Source organism: Nicotiana tabacum, chromosome 1, assembly GCF_000715075.1.
Source record: "Nicotiana tabacum cultivar K326 chromosome 1, ASM71507v2, whole genome shotgun sequence".
NCBI lineage: Eukaryota > Viridiplantae > Streptophyta > Magnoliopsida > Solanales > Solanaceae > Nicotiana > Nicotiana tabacum.
The window spans coordinates 4,516,998-4,536,890 of NC_134080.1; the positions used below are offsets into that span (position 1 = coordinate 4,516,998).

Consider the following 19,893-nt stretch of genomic DNA (forward strand, 5'->3'; position numbering starts at 1 on the left):
TGTAACAAAAACAAAATCTCCCAAGCAAAGAAAACTGGGGCAGAAGTTAGGTTTTAAAGTTTCAAAAAAGGTTTGATTCCAAGAGTTGTAGTAGTTCACCCATCAAAGTTATTTTGAATTTTTGATAGCCTTTCTTTTAGCCCCACACCAAAACCAACATCGATGTCCAAAAAAAGACCTCCCGATCAATATCCGAGAGGTGCCAAGTCAGGCAAATAAAAGCCGAGAATAATGCACTGATCCCCAGCAAGAAGAGGATCATAAACTAGAAATGAATTGATAGCCGAAAAGAATCTCCAGAATAGAGAGTCATATCTGCAGTACTCCAATCCCCCGCTGAAAAAATAAAATGAGAGAGTCTTATCGGTGAAAACCTTCACATGCACCATAAGGCGACGAAAGATGAGAGAAATAAAATGAGAGAGTCTTATCGGTGAAAACCTTCACAGGCACCATAAGGCGACGGGAGCTGAGGGAAAGGAGAGAGTCTTATTAGTGAAAACCCCTCGAAGGGCACTATAAGGCGACAAGATAGATTGGCAAAAAGGATCCGCATTTGCGAAGAGGTGGGCACCTATTTATCCCCAGCAAGTGAGGCCATCAGGAAGATTGATTGATACAAATAGACTGGGTCGATTAATCCGTAATGCATGACATGATCATTGAGACTAGTCATACCGTCCAGATAAGTTCTTTCCTTTTCTTCTTCCCCAGCATTTGTTCCGAAAGATTTTTCTCTTTTTCTATCTTTTCATTTCTTTGTCTAAAAAGACTTTTTCCAGAAATTTGTTTCGAGAAGGATTTTTCAGAGTTTACTACCAGGGGCCGAAATGGTACAAAGCAAAATGCGAAGGGGACAGGCCAAAGTCAAGGCAATAAGACAAAAGGCGTTTGTTGCAAAACCAAATGACAAACTGGCCTAGAAAGTTAAGGGGAACATGAAGAAAAGCGGGAAACGACGGTTGAGGGACTTATGGACCAAGTTCCAAGAAGATCCCCACCAGAACTTCGATAGATCACTGACCAAGGTCCAAGGGGGTCAGACAACACAGAAAGGGGGAAGGAGGAAGAGAGAATTAATCCGCAGCAAGATAACCCCAACAGTCCTATCCTCAATAACGTTATCCCCAGATGATAATATTTTATGCCCTGCAGTGCTGGGAGAAAATAAACTTTTAAGGGAGTAGTTTTGGAGTTGAAGAGGACTCCCCCAACATGTTTTGAAACAAAAGAGCGGGGAAGGGAGCAGAAATACCATCCCCAGCAGAAATATCATCCCCAGCAAGCAACTTTATCCCCAACCAGTTTTGGGAGCACAGAGCAAGGGAAAGGGAAAGGAAAAATCATCCCCCAGCAGGAGTGACACGATCACTCACCATGTTAAAACTAACAAAATTTTCTTTGATTTCTACAGGAAAATAAAGGTTGATGATGGCAGAAAGACACGCCACAAAGAAGGTCACCAAAACCAGGGCAAAAAATTTTCTGCCGTTGTCAAAAAATTTCTCGAAGGAACGAGGAAACAAATCCAAATACTTTTCAGTCTTTACATTTCATGTCCTAGACGCCCACCAGTATAACAAGGGAATACATTTCTGTTTTTTCATTTCATGTCCTAGGCGCCCACCAGTATAACGAGGGAATACATTTCTGTTTTTTCATTTCATGTCCTAGGCGCCCACCAGTATAACGAGGGAATACTTTTCCGTTTTTTCATTTCATGTCCTAGGTGCCCACCAGTATAACGAGGAAATACATTTTTGTTTTTTCATTTAATGTCCTAGGCGCCCACCAGTATAACGAGGGAATACATTTCTGTTTTTTCATTTAATGTCCTAGGCGCCCACCAGTATAACGAGGGAATACATTTCTGTTTTTTCATTTCATGTCCTAGGCGCCCACCAGTATAACGAGGGAATACATTTCTGTTTTTTCATTTCATGTCCTAGGCGCCCACCAGTATAACGAGGGAATACATTTCTGTTTTTTTCATTTCATGTCCTAGGCGCCCACCAGTATAACGAGGGGATACATTTATGTTTTTTTCATTTCATGTCCTAGGCGCCCACCAGTATAACGAGGGAATACATTTCTGTTTTTTCATTTAGTGTCCTAGGCGCCCACCAGTATAACGAGGGAATACAGTTCTGTCACCAGTATAACGAGGGAATACATTTCTGTTTTTTCATTTCATGTCCCAGGCGCCCACGAGTATAACGAGGGAATACATTTCTGTTTTTTCATTTCATGTCCTAGGTCGCCCACCAGTATAATGAGGGAATACATTTCATATTTTTGCATTCAGGCGCCCACCTGTATAACGAGAGGAATACTTTTCAGTCTTATACTTCAGGTCTTGAAATCAGTAACCTACCAGAAGGTAATAAAACAGAGAGTTATAACAAAAAATCCCCAGCATAAGTCCAAATTCAGAAATCAGAAAGAAGGCAAAATGTTATAACGAGAAGTCCAGCACAAAGTCAAGTGCATGAGTCAAAGGGAAGATAAGACAAATCTCAAGAGAAGCGGCCTTTGAACCTCAATTGTTCCCAGCATAACAAATCTGATGAAGAAAAGTCGTATCCCCAGAGAAACCTCCGAACGTTTAGTGGAGGAAGCCATATCCCAGCGGACCGAACTAGATAGTGAAAACTGGGATTCAGAAAAGCAAAAGGCCAGTGTCATCCCCAAGTTTTCGGAAGAAAGAAGTGGCGGAAGAAACACAAGCCGACAAGAAAGCAAGGCAACAAAAACAAGTTGAAGATAGATAAGATCTTGTGATCCATAGGCTAGCCTAGCTTCTTATTTTCTTGTCTTTTTTTTTTTGATACGGTGTAATATGGAGATCAGTAAGGCAGTGGTAACAGTACACAACAGCAGTAACAGCAGAACCACAGTTCCCCGGTAGTCCCAGCTACCAAGACTTCCCGAACTACACTAACCTGATTCCCTTTTAGCCACGGATATGTAGGAAACTTTTGAAGCAAAGGTTCGGTTAAATCTTTTTTTCAAAAAAAATAAAAAATGCTTCACACGGAGTGTTCCAACGGGCAAAAATCGCTCGTATCCGCTCACTTTATCTTTGCACGAAAACTCTTTATGTTTTCGGACAAAGAGGGGCAGCTGTGAGCACGTGATTTTTTGCCTTATATATACATTACTCCCAAAAATTCAAAATAAAACATTTTTTTTTGTTCGCAATTGTTGTGAATTTGGTGTTATTTTCCATGTATTATTTGCATTTTTTTTATTTTTTTCGTATGTGCATGTCCATTTGTTGAATTAATAAAAAATACAAAAATATGTCGCATTTTGCATTTAGGATTCAAGTTTACCATTAGGGGTAATTAAGTTTGTTTTACAAAAATGAAAATTACAAAAATAGGAATCTTTTGCATTGTTAGCATTTAATGTCAAATTGTGCAATTTTGTTTTAATTGGTATTTAATTGTGTATGATAATTGTTATTAGGAGTTTAATTAGTATTTTTGGAGTTAATTTAGTTTAAAACTCAATTTAGAATTTTAGTTTTATCAATTAAAAGAAAAGAGAAACAAAAAATAATAATAAGAAGAACAAACTCGGATTAGGCCAATTTTCAGAATTAAAAATAGACCCAAAACACTTCTACCCAACCCAAAACAATATCAGGCCCACACCCATGACTCATACCCTACTTGGTCCACAACCCAAATACCCAAACCCTAAACTTATGCATCAGCCGTATCTTTTTCTTCAAGAAGCTTCACCTTCTTCTTCTTCTTCTTCAAGAAGAAAAAACCCTAGAAAGAAAAAAAAAACCTAATCATCTCCAGCCGTCATCCTCGTCTTCAAGTCGCCAAACAACCTCTTCTTCTCCATAAACGTTGTTTCTTTTCCTTCACGAAACAGCCATGACCGCTGCTCCTTCTCATTTCGCGAAACAGCCATGGACGACCAAACGAGCTCAGCTGCTCGCCTACGACGAGCAGTAGCCATCACTGCCACCTCCAGCTGCTCGACGCCATCACCTTCACGTCCACTCCAGCTCCCTCACGTCGAGCCTTCCCCATCGACCACTGCTTCACGTCGACCACCACCCCACTGCCCAACACCAGCCCACGACGCCATCAGCAGCAGCGAGTCCAGCTGCTGCTCCTCATGACCACCCGCATCCCTCCAGCTAGTCCGCCACAGTCCAAACGACCAGTTTCTGCTTCATCCTTTTTCAACACTCACAAACAGTCCGTTCAACCTCCAATAGTTCAAATCCGAGTTCGACTTGGGTTTGTTCAATTTTCAGATTTTTCTTTCAAGATTATTTAGTTCCTTTGATCTATTTTCTGCTATTGTTTTGGTTTTAAGTGTTGGTGTAATCTTGTCTTGTTCGTTCTATTTTTCGGATTATTGATTCTTTGTTTAAAGTGTTATTTTGTAATCTTGTCTTGTTCATTAGTTCTCCTTTTTCTTCAAGACCTTTTATTTGGTCAAAGTTTTTCTTCTGTTTGTTTGAGCGTGCGTTATAAGCTACATTCGATTTGAACAACTTCGTCGAATAGTTAGTTTATGACTGCTTTGTTTGGACGAGTATAACCTTAATCACTTCGTTGGTCTATTTTGATGCTTGAATCATTTGTGTGAATTTGACTTAAGGATTGGTTGTAGATGTGTAGTGATTTGGTGTAGTTGTAAATCAGAGAGGTTTAAATATAGATTGTTAAGAGTCAGGGCAAGGCAATAATAATTGGGGGTTTTCAGGGGTATTTTTGGATGTTAAAAGATTTAAAATATTTAGTGTTAGTGGTCTGCCAGTTGAATATTCAGTGTACAATTAAATTAATGAATTATTTAATGAAAAGGGAATTAGTAGTGCAGAATACACCCTGTCTGGTATCTTTAAGGGTGGGAAATCAGAAAATAAGCATGGGATTAATGATAAAAGGGTATAAATGCACATGGGAGGGAATATACAGGCTGAAAGTGAAAAAAAAACTTTGAATAAATAATGTTTAGTTCTAGCCTATAAATAGGAGGAGTTGATATAGAAAAGGGGACTGAAAAATTTACACATCAGAAACTTTCAGAACTTAAAAGTGGGAGATAGGCTAATTTTTCAAAACTAAAAGAGTCAATCCTTGAGAGCTAAAAACTGAAAGTGAGGTCCTTTTCTTTACTACTGAAATCAGAACTTTGTTACTGTCTCTATGGATTGCGTTTCGTACTATCTGATTTTCAGTCAGGTTTTCCGGGGTTTTCAGTTTGGTTTTGACCATTGTTACATTGGTTATTGCTGGTTTTTGTTGCTGTTATTTGTTGTGATATTCTGCTGCTGTGCTACTGTTGTACATTGTCGCTCCTGGCCTCTTTTCTCTCTTATTGTAATTCGAATTCCAGGTACACATTCGAATCTTGTAGTGATAAAGCTTTGAAGTTGAAATGCAACAATGAAATCCAACCGCTTCAATAAAGTAGATAGTAGGCAATTTGGTCTATTTAGTTTTTCTTTGTGAACTGTTTTAATTTTTTGTATAATTGGACTGAAAAGAGAAGGAATTGTATAAATGGTCATGCGCTGATATAATATGAACCTTTCAATTTTTTGTTAGATTAATGGGGTAAATCATGTTAGTAGCATATCTCTAGTTAGTTATTTGTTTCCATGCATACATTCAAGTAGTCCACAAACGAGATAGAGTACTTAGTCAAATCCCGATTAGTATTTCGTTTAGGTGGTTAAAACTAATTTCCATTATTCCTCTTAAGTGATTATAATCTCATAAGTATTGGCATTAATTCATGTTACAAATAATCTCACATAGATAGGTTGTGGACTTGCTAAAAATGTGAAAGTAAGGTGGTTAGGTAGTGTCAACATTGTAGTTCCAATAAAAATAAAAATTAAAAAAAAAATTAAAAAAAAAAGGCCGTAGTCGATAATTTTATTTATTATGATTAAGCATACTTATACTAATGTAGAGTAGTTTCAATAAGCATTTAGAATAGTTAAATTGTGGATCCATTAGGGTTAATGAATTAGTCTATAGCTTTGATCATTTAGTTAACCTTACCACAGTTAAAAATGGCTAATTGTAGTAACGTTTAGTCAATCTTGTACGTTTTTTTGTATATATAATTCCATTTTTTTTAGTAATATTAGCTTATGGAATAAGGCGCGAAATAATTTTTCATTTTTACAAGTTCGAGTACAATTTTTCGTTAGCATCTGTTGTAACCTATTAATTAAATAAGTTACGGTTTTTTCCAGCATGTAATTAACCAGGATTTTTTTATTTTTTTTTATAACGCCTTTTTTTTCTTTTTTTTTAATTTAGAGACAAATTAAAATAGAAATGTAGTTACTTTAGGATTGCCCTTTTAAAATAAATGAGGCGAGCTTCGCCAAAATAAAAAAAAAATTGCGGGGCCCTCAGTAAAGGTTTAAGATTTTTAGAAGTCGGGAAGGACCGTTTAGCGAATTTCACGGCCCTCCCAAAAAGATAATAACGCGCTAGAATCTTTAGGCGTGGCTTTAGTAAATTACATTCCTAAATATGGGTGGACATTTTATGCGGCCCGAATCCAAATCCTAAGACGTTGAATAGAGTGTGCCTAAGATTGCGGGTTCATTTGATGCGGCGCAATCCGAAAACATACTTTAAACGGCGTTCACTTTCTCGAATAAATATGTATATGTAAAAGCAGTAAAAAGTAGAATCAGCACATAGGTTATTCATGTAAAAAAATCAGATAATAGCTAAATGCAACAGTTGAGCGACCGTGCTAGAACCACAGAACTCGGGAATGCCTAACACCTTCTCCCGGGTTAACAGAATTCCTTATCCGGATTTCTAGTTCGCAGACTGTTAAACAGAGTCATTCTTTTCCTCGATTCGGGATTAAATTGGTGACTTGGGACACCCAAAATCTCCCAAGTGGCGACTCTGAAATAAATAAACAAATCCTGTTTCGATTGTCCTTTAATTGGAAAAACTCCTTCACCCCTCACGGGGACGTAAAAAGGAGGTGTGACAACGTTCATCATCTCCTTTAATAAACGATTCTTTCTTTCCGGGGTGTGTAAGGGGCTGTTGTTTGATGAATAATTTCATATTCTAAACATATTTGTTCAAAAGGAGATTCATATTCACCACCCCTATCACTTCTTATCATTTTGATTTTCTTGTTAAGTTGCGTTTCAACTTCATTTTTGTATTGCTTGAATGCGTCTATTGCTTCATCTTTACTATTAAGTAAGTAAACATAGCAATATCGAGTACTGTCGTCAATAAAAGTTATGAAATACTTCTTTCCACCGCGAGATGGTATTGACTTCATATTACAAATGTCTGTGTGAATTAAGTCTAAAGGATTTGAATTCCTTTCAACCGACTTATAAGGATGTTTAACATACTTAGATTCCACACATATTTGACATTTTGATTTTTCGCATTCAAACTTAGGCAATACTTCCAGGTTAATCATTTTTCGCAAGGTTTTATAATTGACATGACCCAAACGTACATGTCATAAATCATTTGACTCAAGTAAGTAAGAAGAAGCTGAAGTTTTATTATTAGTTTCAACAACTATTACATTCAACTTGAAAAGGCCCTCAGTAAGGTAACATTTTCCTACAAACATTTCATTCTTACTAATCACTACCTTGTCAGATACAAAAACGCACTTGAAACCGTGCTTTACAAGAAGTCCAGTAGAGACTAAGTTCTTCCTAATCTCGAGAACATGAAGGACGTTGTTCAAAGTCATGACCTTGCCAGAAGTCATCTTGAGAAATATCTTACCGTATCCTTCAATTTTTGTTGTAGCAGCATTCCCATAGAGAGCATCTCTTCGGGTCCAGCAGAAGCATATGTAGAAAATGCTTCCCTCACAGCACAAACATGGCGAGTGGCTCAAGAATCAATCCACCACTCCTTTGGGTTTCCTACCAGGTTGCATTTAGAAAGCATGGCGCACAAGTCATCAACATCATCATGCTTTTCTACCATGTTTGCTTGACCTCTTTGCTTGTCTTTCTTCCGAGCACGACACTCCGTAGATTTATGTCCGGTTTTTTCACAGTTGTAGCAATTTTCACTGAACCGCTTCTTGCTTGGGTTGTATTTCAGACCAGAAGCCTTCTTTCTCTTTTTGTTATCTTCAACAATATTTGCTCCCATTATTGTTGAATTTCCACGGCCTCTCCTTTCAGTAGCTTTATTGTCCTCTTCGATTCTCAATCGAACAATGAGATCTTCAAGGGACATCTCCTTTCGTTTGTGTTTCAAATAATTTTTAAAGTCCTTCCACAATGGAGGCAACTTCTCAATTATTGTTGCTACTTGGAATGCCTCATTGATGACAAGACCTTCAGCAAGTAGATCTTGAGCAATCACTTGTAATTCCTGGACTTGGGTAATAACAGACTTGCTATCTACCATTTTGTAGTCCAAAAATTTTGCAGCGACGAATTTCTTCATCCCGGCATCTTCAGTTTTGTATTTCTTTTCAAGCGCATTCCACAATTCTTTTAACGTCTCCACGCCACTATATACATTATACAGATTATCCTCCAGTCCACTAAGAATATAATTCCTGCACAAGAAGTCAGAATGCTTCCACGCCTCAATCACGAGAAAGCTATCATTCTCTGGAGTTTCATCTGGAAGATCAGGAACATCTTCCTTGATGAACTTCTGTAGACATAACGTAGTCAAGTAGAAGAACATCTTTTGCTGCCAGCGCTTGAAATCGATCCCGAAAAATTTTTCGGGTTTCTTTGTCGGTGCCAACGCATGAGTTCGACTTGTCGATGCGTTGGCAGTCATCATCGGAACAACTTGATTTCCGGCATTTGCCATTTTTACTGTAAAAATGACACAAACAAACGTTTAATAAACGTTTAAAACTGGAGTGAAAAATCACGTAGATTTTAATCTCCAACAAAACGCCACGAAGGCTTTACTCTCCAAATGGGAGTACACAAAACCACAAAGGTTTTAAGTTTCCAGAATAATAAGAATAATACAAATACAGAAATTAAAACTTTTAAATTCCTTAAGCTTGTTGTTTTTGTTTCCTGTATAGTACTTCTTATCTTGTATAAATATGAAATGATGGAAGATCAAGTTTTAACTTTTCCACTCTTAGATATATATTATCCTCTTTATCAGCTACCTACAGTAGTAACATACGTAAATATAAATGATATAACTTAAACAAAAATTAATTCGAGCCCACTGAATTCACAGTGTTTTCTTAAGAAATTTAATCCCCTCCTAGTACCCAAGGTTATGGATTATTTCCTCCCAGGATAGAACGAATTATACACTGGTGTAGCGGTACTTCAAACCCTAGTATTTCAGCGAACGCAAAGTTCGGCAGCAAATCACACTTACAGTTGCTTTGTTTGTAGTTTTAAAACAATGAAGAACAAAGGAGGAGAACTCAGAAGTCGAATGGAAATTCTGAGAGGAAGGAATGCAATGTATAGCCGATGTTGAATTCTTACTGAAGAGGATATCATATTGCAATTCGTTTTTCCAGTGTATACACACTGTATACAGAGTGTAGTTTGAGTGTATACAGAGTGTATATCAATTATATACAGAGTGTATATCAATTGTATACCGAGTGTTTCGAGTGTTTTTTTTTCGGTGTGTTCTTCTTTCTCTACAACTTCTGCTCTATTTATAGCAGTCATGTGAGAGAATCCGCCCCCTCCATGGTGGAACAAGCATTAGGATATCATGGAGGAAGCACTTACATGGTGGAATGAACACTTGCTTGGTGGGAGGAGCACTTGGCCATGGTGGGAGGTGCACTAGGCATCTTGTTGCTTTCTTGGTGCAACACAATACACGGATTGGAAAATATCCGTTACAAACACGGATTATATCACGTTAATATTCACTATTAACAAATAAATTTGGTCCAAATAATTAGTCAATCGATCGATCATTTGATCAAATCCAAATCCAAATCCAAATCCCATTTCTCATTCACTCTCATTTTAAGACTATTTCATCTTAAACAAAAACTCAACAATCCAAAACTCAACATAATTTGCTAGTAATAAAAGTCTCCCTTAAAATATGAAAATACCTTCTACCAATTGGCACCTATAAAGGATCACAGTTGGGTTAGTTTTGAGGAAATTTTACCTCTTATAGTAAAAGTATATGCATATTTATTATAAAACAAAATAATTTTAAGATATTATTTTCTATAACTACAATTTATATTTTATAGCAAATTAAGTATTTATGGTATATACTACCATTGAGGCATGAAATAAACTATTTATATTTTTTTTCTCTCTTTCTTTCAATTAACACGCGATTCTCTCTTAGAATCTTCCTCCTCTCTCTCTCTCTCTCTTCGAGCAAAATAGGTTGAATCATAGATACATGAAAGAAAGCCTAAAAATCTCAAAATCAGAAACATGAAAGTAAACCTATAATCCAAAAAAGGAAGCGGAGATACCTTGGGCGGCGGCGATATTGAAGAGAAATAGGGATTCTTAGGGCGGTAAGTAAGAGAGAAAAGAGGAAGACGCGGTCGAATTGGAAGCGTTGCAAATTATAATGGAAGAGGTAATGAAGCGATACAAGGAGTCTTGGCCGGAAAACACCTTCTTCGGCGGACTTTCTTCTCTTCTTTGTTGTTTAGTCATATATAATAATATAAATACATTGTATTATGTACAAATTCACTAAGACACATTACATTTTTGTATAAATACATTTTTTTGGCATGTGTTTATGTATTTCTGTAATAGTTTGGGAGTTGGTCGTATATTTTGTCGGAGAAGAGAATAATTGGGAAAGTAGTATTAGGGTTGTTTTTAGAAAGCCACGTGAGGGGTGTAGTAAGGCACGTGAGGGGTGTATAAATGATTGAAGATTAATTCATTAGCTCTTTTTATTTATTTATTTCAATTCTGTATGGTGAAAGTGTGGATTGTAATTCCAATTTGGTGATCAATAAAATTCCATTTTGTGTTTTTGATTCTATTGTTTTGAGAATATAACAATTTCTATGGTCTGTATAATTTTAATACAGCTGAATACACATGTATTCATGCATATTATACATACAATATGCATTATAAATATTGAAATATACTAAATACAAACATTAAAATAGAACAGAATATAAACAGTGAATACATTTAATTTTAAAATACAGTAAAATACACTGAATACAAATAGAAATACAATAAATACAACCAATAAAATATACCAAATACAACAGTAATAACATGTATTAGGAATAACTAAAATATTATTAATACAAATACATTTGAATACACTGAATATAAAATAGTGAATACAGTAAATACAAATATTGAATCTAATGAATGCAACAGTAAAAAAAATATTGAAACACGCTAAATACAAAAGTTATATACAACTGAAAAATTATTCTAACTAACTGGGTTGATAATGAGGCATGTTAGAATTGATTTGAGTTATATTAGGAGCGTATCACACTAATTGATATTATTTTTGTTATTAGACAGCTGGACAGACCTATTTTGAAGGTGATTGCCGTTACTGTATTCATGAATGTACGAATATAAGTGAATACATGCGCGTACAACTGGACTGCCCTGATTTTTAGGTGCTTTTTGTTGTTGTATTCATGAATACAACGCCACTAAACAATGGTGGTTTCTGAAAATTCCTCTAGTTGTCCTCAGGTTCTAGTAAAAATTGCACGATGCGCCCTATTTGGTCGCCCCCATTTAACCTATACCCATTTTTTAAAAAAGTTTTAACTTCTACCCATTTTTTAAACAATTTCAGCCCCCTTTCTCCTCCTCAAAGTTTTATCTTTTCTTTTTCCAGAAGTAAGGTTCATCCCTATCTGCTTCTTCTTATTTCTCCTTTCAATCATTTTTTTCCTTTTTGTCGACACCCTCAGCTGTAAATGTTCTATCTTGGTTTTGCAACTTGAATCTTATGCGCAATTTTGATGTGAAAATGGGACAAGAGAAATTAATTATTAATTTTATATTGTTGTTTGGTAAATTGGGTCTGGCAGAAATTGGAGATTTCAGTTGTCGATTGGATTGGTAATGTGTTGATGTTTCTTGGTTCCTGTTAATGTTGCTTTAAGTTGCTTCGTGTGGGTACAACATGTCCCCTAGAGCTCTAGAGCTGAAGTTCGACAGTTACAAACAAAAACTTCAGCTCTAGAGCTGAAGTTCGCCAGTTATAAAACAAAAACTTCAGCTCTAGAGCTGAAGTTCGCCGGTTACAAAAACAAAAACTTCAGAAATTACAAACAAAAACTTCAGCAAATAGAGAACAAAACTTCAGCAAATAGAGAACAAAACTTCAGCTACTATGCTTAAGTTCAGCAATTACAGACAAAAACTTCAGCACACTTGCTACGTCAGTCCCGTCTACTCGAATGCTGAAGTTTTGCATGATTGTCTTTGCTACTTCAGCCTCACATGCTGAAGTTACGTGAAAAAGTGGATACACTTGCAATTTTTTTTTGCAAAGCGGACACAAATTAAAACTTGACCCAAAAAGCGGGTATAGATGCAAATACATCTCCTACAGAAATGGCCCAACAAAGATTGATGCTCCGTATCACGAGTTTTTTCATTCTCGAAATACGAATCCGAGACCTTTATAATTATAACTTATAAGTAATACCCTCTAACAAATTTCACTCTCAAAATTCTAACATGTAACCTCTCAAGTTATAACTTATAAGTAATAGCCTCTAACAAATATTCGGTCCTGACTCTTACTCTTTGTTCTTCTCTTCTTTTTATTCTTTTTCCTTCTGAATGGTCTTTGCAAATTCCAATATCTAAAGGTTAGAGTTCTCATAGTTTTATGAACTTTGGGGTCGTTTGGTTCAAAATCAAATTATATATAAATTAATTGTGCAGGGATTAATAATATAAGAAATAATAATACAAGGAATTATATTTAAGTTATTCATGTATAACTAAAATATTGTATTGTTATACCACCTTGGTCTTGGTAAAAAAATAGTACATCAATTGGTGTATTATATTATGCCAAGATTAGTTATACATCATTGAAAAGACAAACCAAACATTGGATACAACAGTACCAAATCTTATACGATGATTGTTTCAAAAATCCACCCAACCAAACAAGCCCTTAGTTTTTTCAGATAGTGATTGGAGAGTAAGAATAATTCAACTGGGCAACAATCGGTCAAAAAGGCAACTAAACTCCGAACTCATAACACTATGGTCAAATTTTAGTCTCCTGGAGGCCATCTCGTTGGAGATATTACACTATCTAAATTGGGAAAAAAAAAAAAAAAAAAGTTTGACTCTTTGAGCAAAATGGGCAACCAAATGCAAATATTAGAGTAGTTTGGTTAGGATGGAATAGACAAAGATGGCACGGAATTAGTTATTTTACCTTCTATATAGGATAACTAATCCTATTATTTTAGTACAAAATAAGTTATCGAGACTAACTAATACTTATAACGAAACACAAATTATCCCTTATTCCATCGACCAAACCATCCCCGGGTTTCAGCATAAATGTACTGAAATCCCAACTTAGGTTTATTCTTGGTCAGCGCCAACTTCAACAGAGTTGAAAGAGAAAATCATAGTACTAGCACTTAAGGTTAATAACATCTAGAAGTTCTTTAGTAATCTTTGAATTTTCATCCCTTTTGCCAGTGAGCAATAAACCAAAAAAAAAAAAAAAACTTCTGGATTGCCCAACTGGTTTGGACGGTGATCATCCGTGCGGATGACCTGAGATCGAATTCCCCTTCAATGCGTTCTGGGTTGAGTCTGTCGCATATGACTTGCCTGATGCGATTTACATCCCCTGTGTGATTTGCAAGCTATTATACAGGGGGAGGTTTACCCAGTGTACTACAAAGTGTTCACCACAGAATGCTCACCCGAAGGGCAGAGGTAGTAGCGGCGGCAAATTTCCCCTCCTACCAACAAAAAAAATAAAAGATAAAAATAAAAACTGCATGTATAAGAGAAATTATATATGTGGCACTCATCTCATCTACTGATCTGCCCAATAGACATTAAGGACGCGGAATGAAAGTTTTGAATATATATTCTTGTAATATTTCTTTGTCTCCCAAAAAATCACAATTTTCAAATTTTCAATATATGAACTAAAAGACAATTACTTTTATAATGGTGATAGTCAGATTAGCTTGTGCAAACCTCGATTAATTTTACTTCACATCAATATAAATATTAAGTAACTTTATCCACTCAAGTCTTGACAAATAAGAAGAAATCACAATATTTTTGTCTGTGATAATATTTGAGCCCGAGACCTTATGATTATTAACCTATGTTATAACTATTAGACCATGTCATTGGGTGAACAGTTTTTTGATTATCGAAAACTTAATCATTAACGTCAAAATGGCCAAATCATCTAGAGATAGAAATGGACCCCATTTTTGTGGTTTGAATTGGTCAGACAATGGACTTTTTTAATAATTTCTAGAATTTCAGCGTTAAGCAAACAATGCCTCGTGCAAATGTGATGTATGAGAGAGAAATGGAGAATTGAGTCAGATTCCAAACACATTAAAAAAATATTAAGTCGTTTTAGTAAACGCATAATAACCCGTTTGACAAAGCTGCAAAAATTAGCTTATTTTGAGAAATATTTTTTTCAAAAGTACTTTTGGCCAGAAGCAGTTTGTGTTTGCCTAATTAATTTGAAAAGCACTTCTGAGCAGCAATTAGTGTTTGGCCAAGCTTTAAAAAACTACTTCTAAATGTATTTTTGAAGCTACTTTTTTCTGATTCTGCTTCTCCTCAAAAACACTTTTTTTCCTTTCAAAAGTTTGGCCAAACACCTCCACTTTTGGCCAAAAAGAAGTTGGCCAAACAGACTAAGTTTCCTTATGACTCTTTTTTCACTATTAGCTAGCATTTGGCCATATATTTTTAAATTTGTTTTGAAAATTTTGATTTGGGTGAAGTTTGGTGTAAAAATGAAAATGTGTTTGGATATCAGTTTTCAAAACATATTTCACTTTTAAAAAAAAAACATGAAACATGACTTATACCCACAAATTCTAAAAACTATCACAAATACCTAGCAGTACCTCCATCAATAACATTCATTATCGTTATCACAAACCATAGTCCTGAACATAAATAAAATTGGTACAAAATTATCAATTTTTATAACGAACTACATAATACACTATTAGATGACCGAGAAGACGAAACATCATTGTTACAAAATAATAAATTGTGGGCTCTTTTATAAAATACGAAAGTTTGGGATAATTTTTTAAAAATATACTTAATAATAATATTTTGGGCCAAAACCATCTTTTGAGCTGGTTTTAAGATTTGGGTTCTGGAAATTTTGCCAAAATATGGATAAACTTTATGAACAAACATGTATTTGCAAAAAAGAAAAAAAGGAAAAAAATTTGGCAAAATCTATGACCAAAGGGTCCTTATTGATTCAACTCATTTGGTCAACATTACTATAAGTCACATGATTGTAATAGAATTAGAGTTGTTTTTTGATAATTAATAGAATTAGAGATGTTAATGATCGAGGACCCTTAACTATTCAATAGTACAGGGTGGCCTTTGAATAGCGTATTGCAGGATTTTTGTTCTCACTGAAAGGCATAAACCTAGTGCTGAAAACCAAATAATTTATTCAAAAAATTAAAAATTAGATTTAAATACATGTTATTTAACTATGGTTAAGTGTTAAATATATGAAAGTTCATATTTTATTCATTGATTTGGTGGAAACATCGAATGTAGGTAAATTTTTATGGTCTATCCTATGCGTTATTTCTCTTTCTCGGGTTTTCTCGGATTATATGTCGCCATTGCTACTCAACCTCCTTGCTAGTTTGTATATCTCTATATCCTATGTGGATTAGATTAATTGATCGATATATCAACAAAAATAAGAGTAATTTCGACTAGTTACAAATTTTAACATTTTACCAATATGATCGATAACCATCGTAGTGCATTACTAGAAGAACAATATCAATTTAGATTAGGCTAGTTAGTATATATATATAAAAAAAAAATTTAGAAAATTTATATATATATAATTTATTTATTTTAGAAAATTTCCAAGAAAATCGACTGCTGCTATCCTTCGTGTACGTATTGGTTAACCTGCCCATTGTGCCATAGCTTGTAATGTAAATCTCACTAGGCAAGTCTGGTGTGACGAGCTCTAACCAAGAAGGCTACTGGTGAGGGGAATCGATCACAGGTCCCATATGAGAAACCACTCGCCCAACCAACTCAATTATCTGTCTCCTAATTCATTTTACTCTTAATAGTTTCAACTTATAATAATGTACTGTCCATAAAATACTGACATGACACCACTTTCCCTACTGAGAAGTTGAAGATAATAACTCATCTATTTTATGTGGACGTGGAGATTATGAAAAAGAAAGAAATAAAAAAATTTGAAAGATTGGAGAAAGTGATTTATTTGTTGTTAATAGAATTTTTTTTTTGTGGGGTGGGGTGGGGGTGGGGGGTGTGGGTGTGGGTGTGGGTGTGGGTGTATTGGAAGTTTGAATTGGTCAGTATTTGGACCTTGTTCACTAAATCATTTTTCACTTGAAAAAAGATTATGACCAAAGACTGGTCTACTAAGAAAAACTCGTTTTCCACAGTCAACTTTCAAACTATATTCCACTTCACCATTCCCTTTTTGAGTATTTTTTTTTTTTCCACATTACCTTTTTCTTTTCACCTTCTCTTTTAAATATAAGCTGCTTCTACTCTCTACTTTCATCATCATTTTTCCAAAATTTCATGCACCAAACTTCACAAAATATTTTCAGAAACTTCTCTTTTCCTTCTTCAGAAACTTCTAATATTCACTACATTTATTTATGTAACCATAAACACCTGATTTTTCCCTGCATTTTTTCAAGATTGTGTTTTTACTAATTTTAACTCAAGAAAACAAGAAAATGGATTGTGGTTTCAATTGGGAATACAATTCATTAATCAATGAATTAATACAAGGGATGGAACATACTAAACAACTTAGAGCTTATTTCAGCTCTACAGTTTCTTCTGATAAAATTCAAGAATTGCATTTACATATGCAAATTATTCTTTCTTCATTTGAGAATTCTCTGTCAATTCTCAAATGGACTGATTCAATAACACAAACCCCACAAGTTGTAGTAGCTCCTCCACCTTCTATTTCTGTTGATGAAATTAGTCCTAAAACTGATGACTTGAATGGAAATTTCAAAGATAATGATCAAGACCTGAGATATGTTTCAAAGAAGAGGTTAGACTTAGATTATGTTTTGTATTCAAAAATTTAGTTACAAAAATGTGATGGTTAGTTCATTTTTTTCAAGCTAAAATGACTTGATTTTTTATGGTTATTTGTAGAAAACAGTTGCCAACATGGACAGAACAAGTCAGAGTTAGTGCAGAAAATGGATTTGAAGGGCCTACTGATGATGGATATAGTTGGAGAAAGTATGGACAAAAAGACATTCTTGGTGCTAAATATCCCAGGTGATAAGTCAGTTTAAACATTCTAGATTAAAATTGAAAATTTTAACTCAAAATTTCAATTTTTCTTGTACCTTTTTAGTAATTCTCTCTTGTTGAGCTGTCAAAACGGACTCGTCCAACTCAACCTAGCCCTGACGGGCCATGTAATACGATATCGGGCCGGCTCTTCATTTAAATGGCCTTGAAAATGCCAGCTCAGCCCAACCTCAAGGGTCAGCGGATCGGGAAAAATTAAAAAATAGCCAGATTTACTACTCATAATTAAAAAATAGCCACAATTTCAAAAGCAATCGAAATTTTATCACTTTTTCATGTAAAGATAAAATCTGAACCAAAACATCCTTAAAATATGGAAAAATTCCAGCATAATATGGTGGAGTTCAAATTTTTTACATGAGTACATAATGTGCTGGAATTTCATAATGTCCTAGAGTTCCAACATAATATACTGGAAGTTGATACGCAAGAGCTCCATAATTTAGCATGCTGAAAACTTTCCGTGTGCTGGAGTTCCAATATAATATGTTGGAACTATAAGAGCTAGCCAGTTTTCATGCCATTTACGAATTGACTTGAGTTAGTCCTAAGCCTCATAGTTATATGAGTCCAAAAGATCTTAGCCAACTATGCTCGAGTAACGGCTTGGGTTGTGTAGCCTGATACAGCCTCTTGTAGAAATGTAGGGTAAGGCTGCGAATAGACCCTTGTGGTGCAGCGCTTCCTCGAACCCCGCGCATAGCAGGAGCTTACTACACCAAGCTGCCCTTTTAGTATCCTTTGTACTAATGACAAGATTTCATGTTTGCAGGAGTTACTACAGATGCACATATAGACTAATGCAAAACTGTTGGGCAACAAAGCAAGTGCAGAGATCTGATGATGATCCTGCACTATTTGAAATCACATACAAAGGTTCACATACTTGCAACCAAGCATTTAACTCTGCTGCACAACCAACATCACCAGAGAAACATGAATTCAAGAAACAAGCCAACAATCCAAAAATAGTACAATCAAACCAGATGCTCGCGAACTTACAAGCAAATTTGAGAGTGAATACTAATGACTTGAACAAGAAAGAGACAACATGTTCCTTCCCATTTTCACCTACATTCTCTGGTTTCGTAGACGAAAACCTGCATTTTCAAGTGTCTCAAGTTGATGACAATTTGGTAGGAGGTTATTCGCCGTCATTCGTCTCTCCTACAACCCCAGAATCAAGCTACTTCTCATTACCTAGCTGCCAAATGAATGGTTCGCGACGAATTCACAGCTTACACCATTCAGAATCAGATCTTCCTGATTTATTCTCTGCCAACACTTCATCAACAAGCTCTCCAATTGTTGGCTTGGAGTTTCCACTTGAACATGTGGAGTTAGATCCAAATTTCCCATTTGATAACTCAGAGTTTTTCAGATAAACTCAAATTAGTAATGTCAAAAAGGAACAATAAAGAGGAAAAGTTGGGTTTTTGATCACTAAATCAACTCATTAAGGTTGATGATTTCTTCCTTTTGGAAGTAGTAGTATAGACGTTTTTGTATAAATTAACAAGAACTATAGTATTTGTATCAATATAGCTTAGTATTTTTGAGCTTCCAGTCATCTGACATCAAGCTACTGAGTGAAACTCAAGAACATTCTAGCAGAAACACTTGAATATTCATCAATATATTTGCAAATAAGAATAGAATTTGACACCAAGTAGAATAAAATTGTTTAAAGCAACAAGAAGGCTAAAAAAAGATTTAAAACAAGAGAATAGTGGTGACTAGAAGTAGTTCTACAATGCTTTTTCATGGGTGGCATCATTGTTTGCAAGTGGCAACGGAAAATCATAGGTGGATGTAGTCTTTTGGCTATGAGTTCATACAAACCAGAATTTTTAACGCGGAATATATATATGTAAAAATCTATTAAGTTCTCAATAAATATTAGTCATGAACCCAAAATTTCAACAGTACAATGAGTTTAGTGCAGGATTGAACCTGATTGAACCTCTTAAGTTTAAATCTTGGATCCGCCTCTATAGAAAACACTTCATATGGGCAACTATCCAATTGTTGAAGCCCACCAACATTAATTCTTCTCCCCAGGGGCGAAGCTACATGTTTTGAAGGGTGGTCAACTGACCACCCTTCGTTGGAAAATTACACTGCGTATATATGTAAAATATTATATTTTAGAGGCATATAACGTATATTGAACACTCTTTATCGGAGAATTTTTTTCACTTCTTTCAAGTTTGAATACCCTTGAGTAAATTCCTGACTTTGTCACTGCTTCTCCCTCCCATTAACATGCAAATGACCACTCCTGAGGGTCGTTTGGTTGGAAACAAGTTATCCCAAAATTAATTATCCTGGAT

General features: G+C 35.3%; 1 protein-coding gene across 1 annotated transcript; it reads left to right on the forward strand.

Annotated features, from left to right (window-relative positions):
• Nucleotides 1-16,776: 16,776 nt before the first annotated feature.
• On the forward strand, nucleotides 16,777-19,126 carry LOC107813611 (putative WRKY transcription factor 41). The gene is made up of 3 exons (XM_016638899.2): nucleotides 16,777-17,288; nucleotides 17,396-17,524; nucleotides 18,333-19,126. The coding sequence occupies exons 1-3, from the start codon at nucleotides 16,960-16,962 to the stop codon at nucleotides 18,943-18,945; spliced, it is 1,071 nt and encodes a 356-aa protein (XP_016494385.1). The 5' UTR covers nucleotides 16,777-16,959; the 3' UTR covers nucleotides 18,946-19,126.
• Nucleotides 19,127-19,893: the final 767 nt, after the last annotated feature.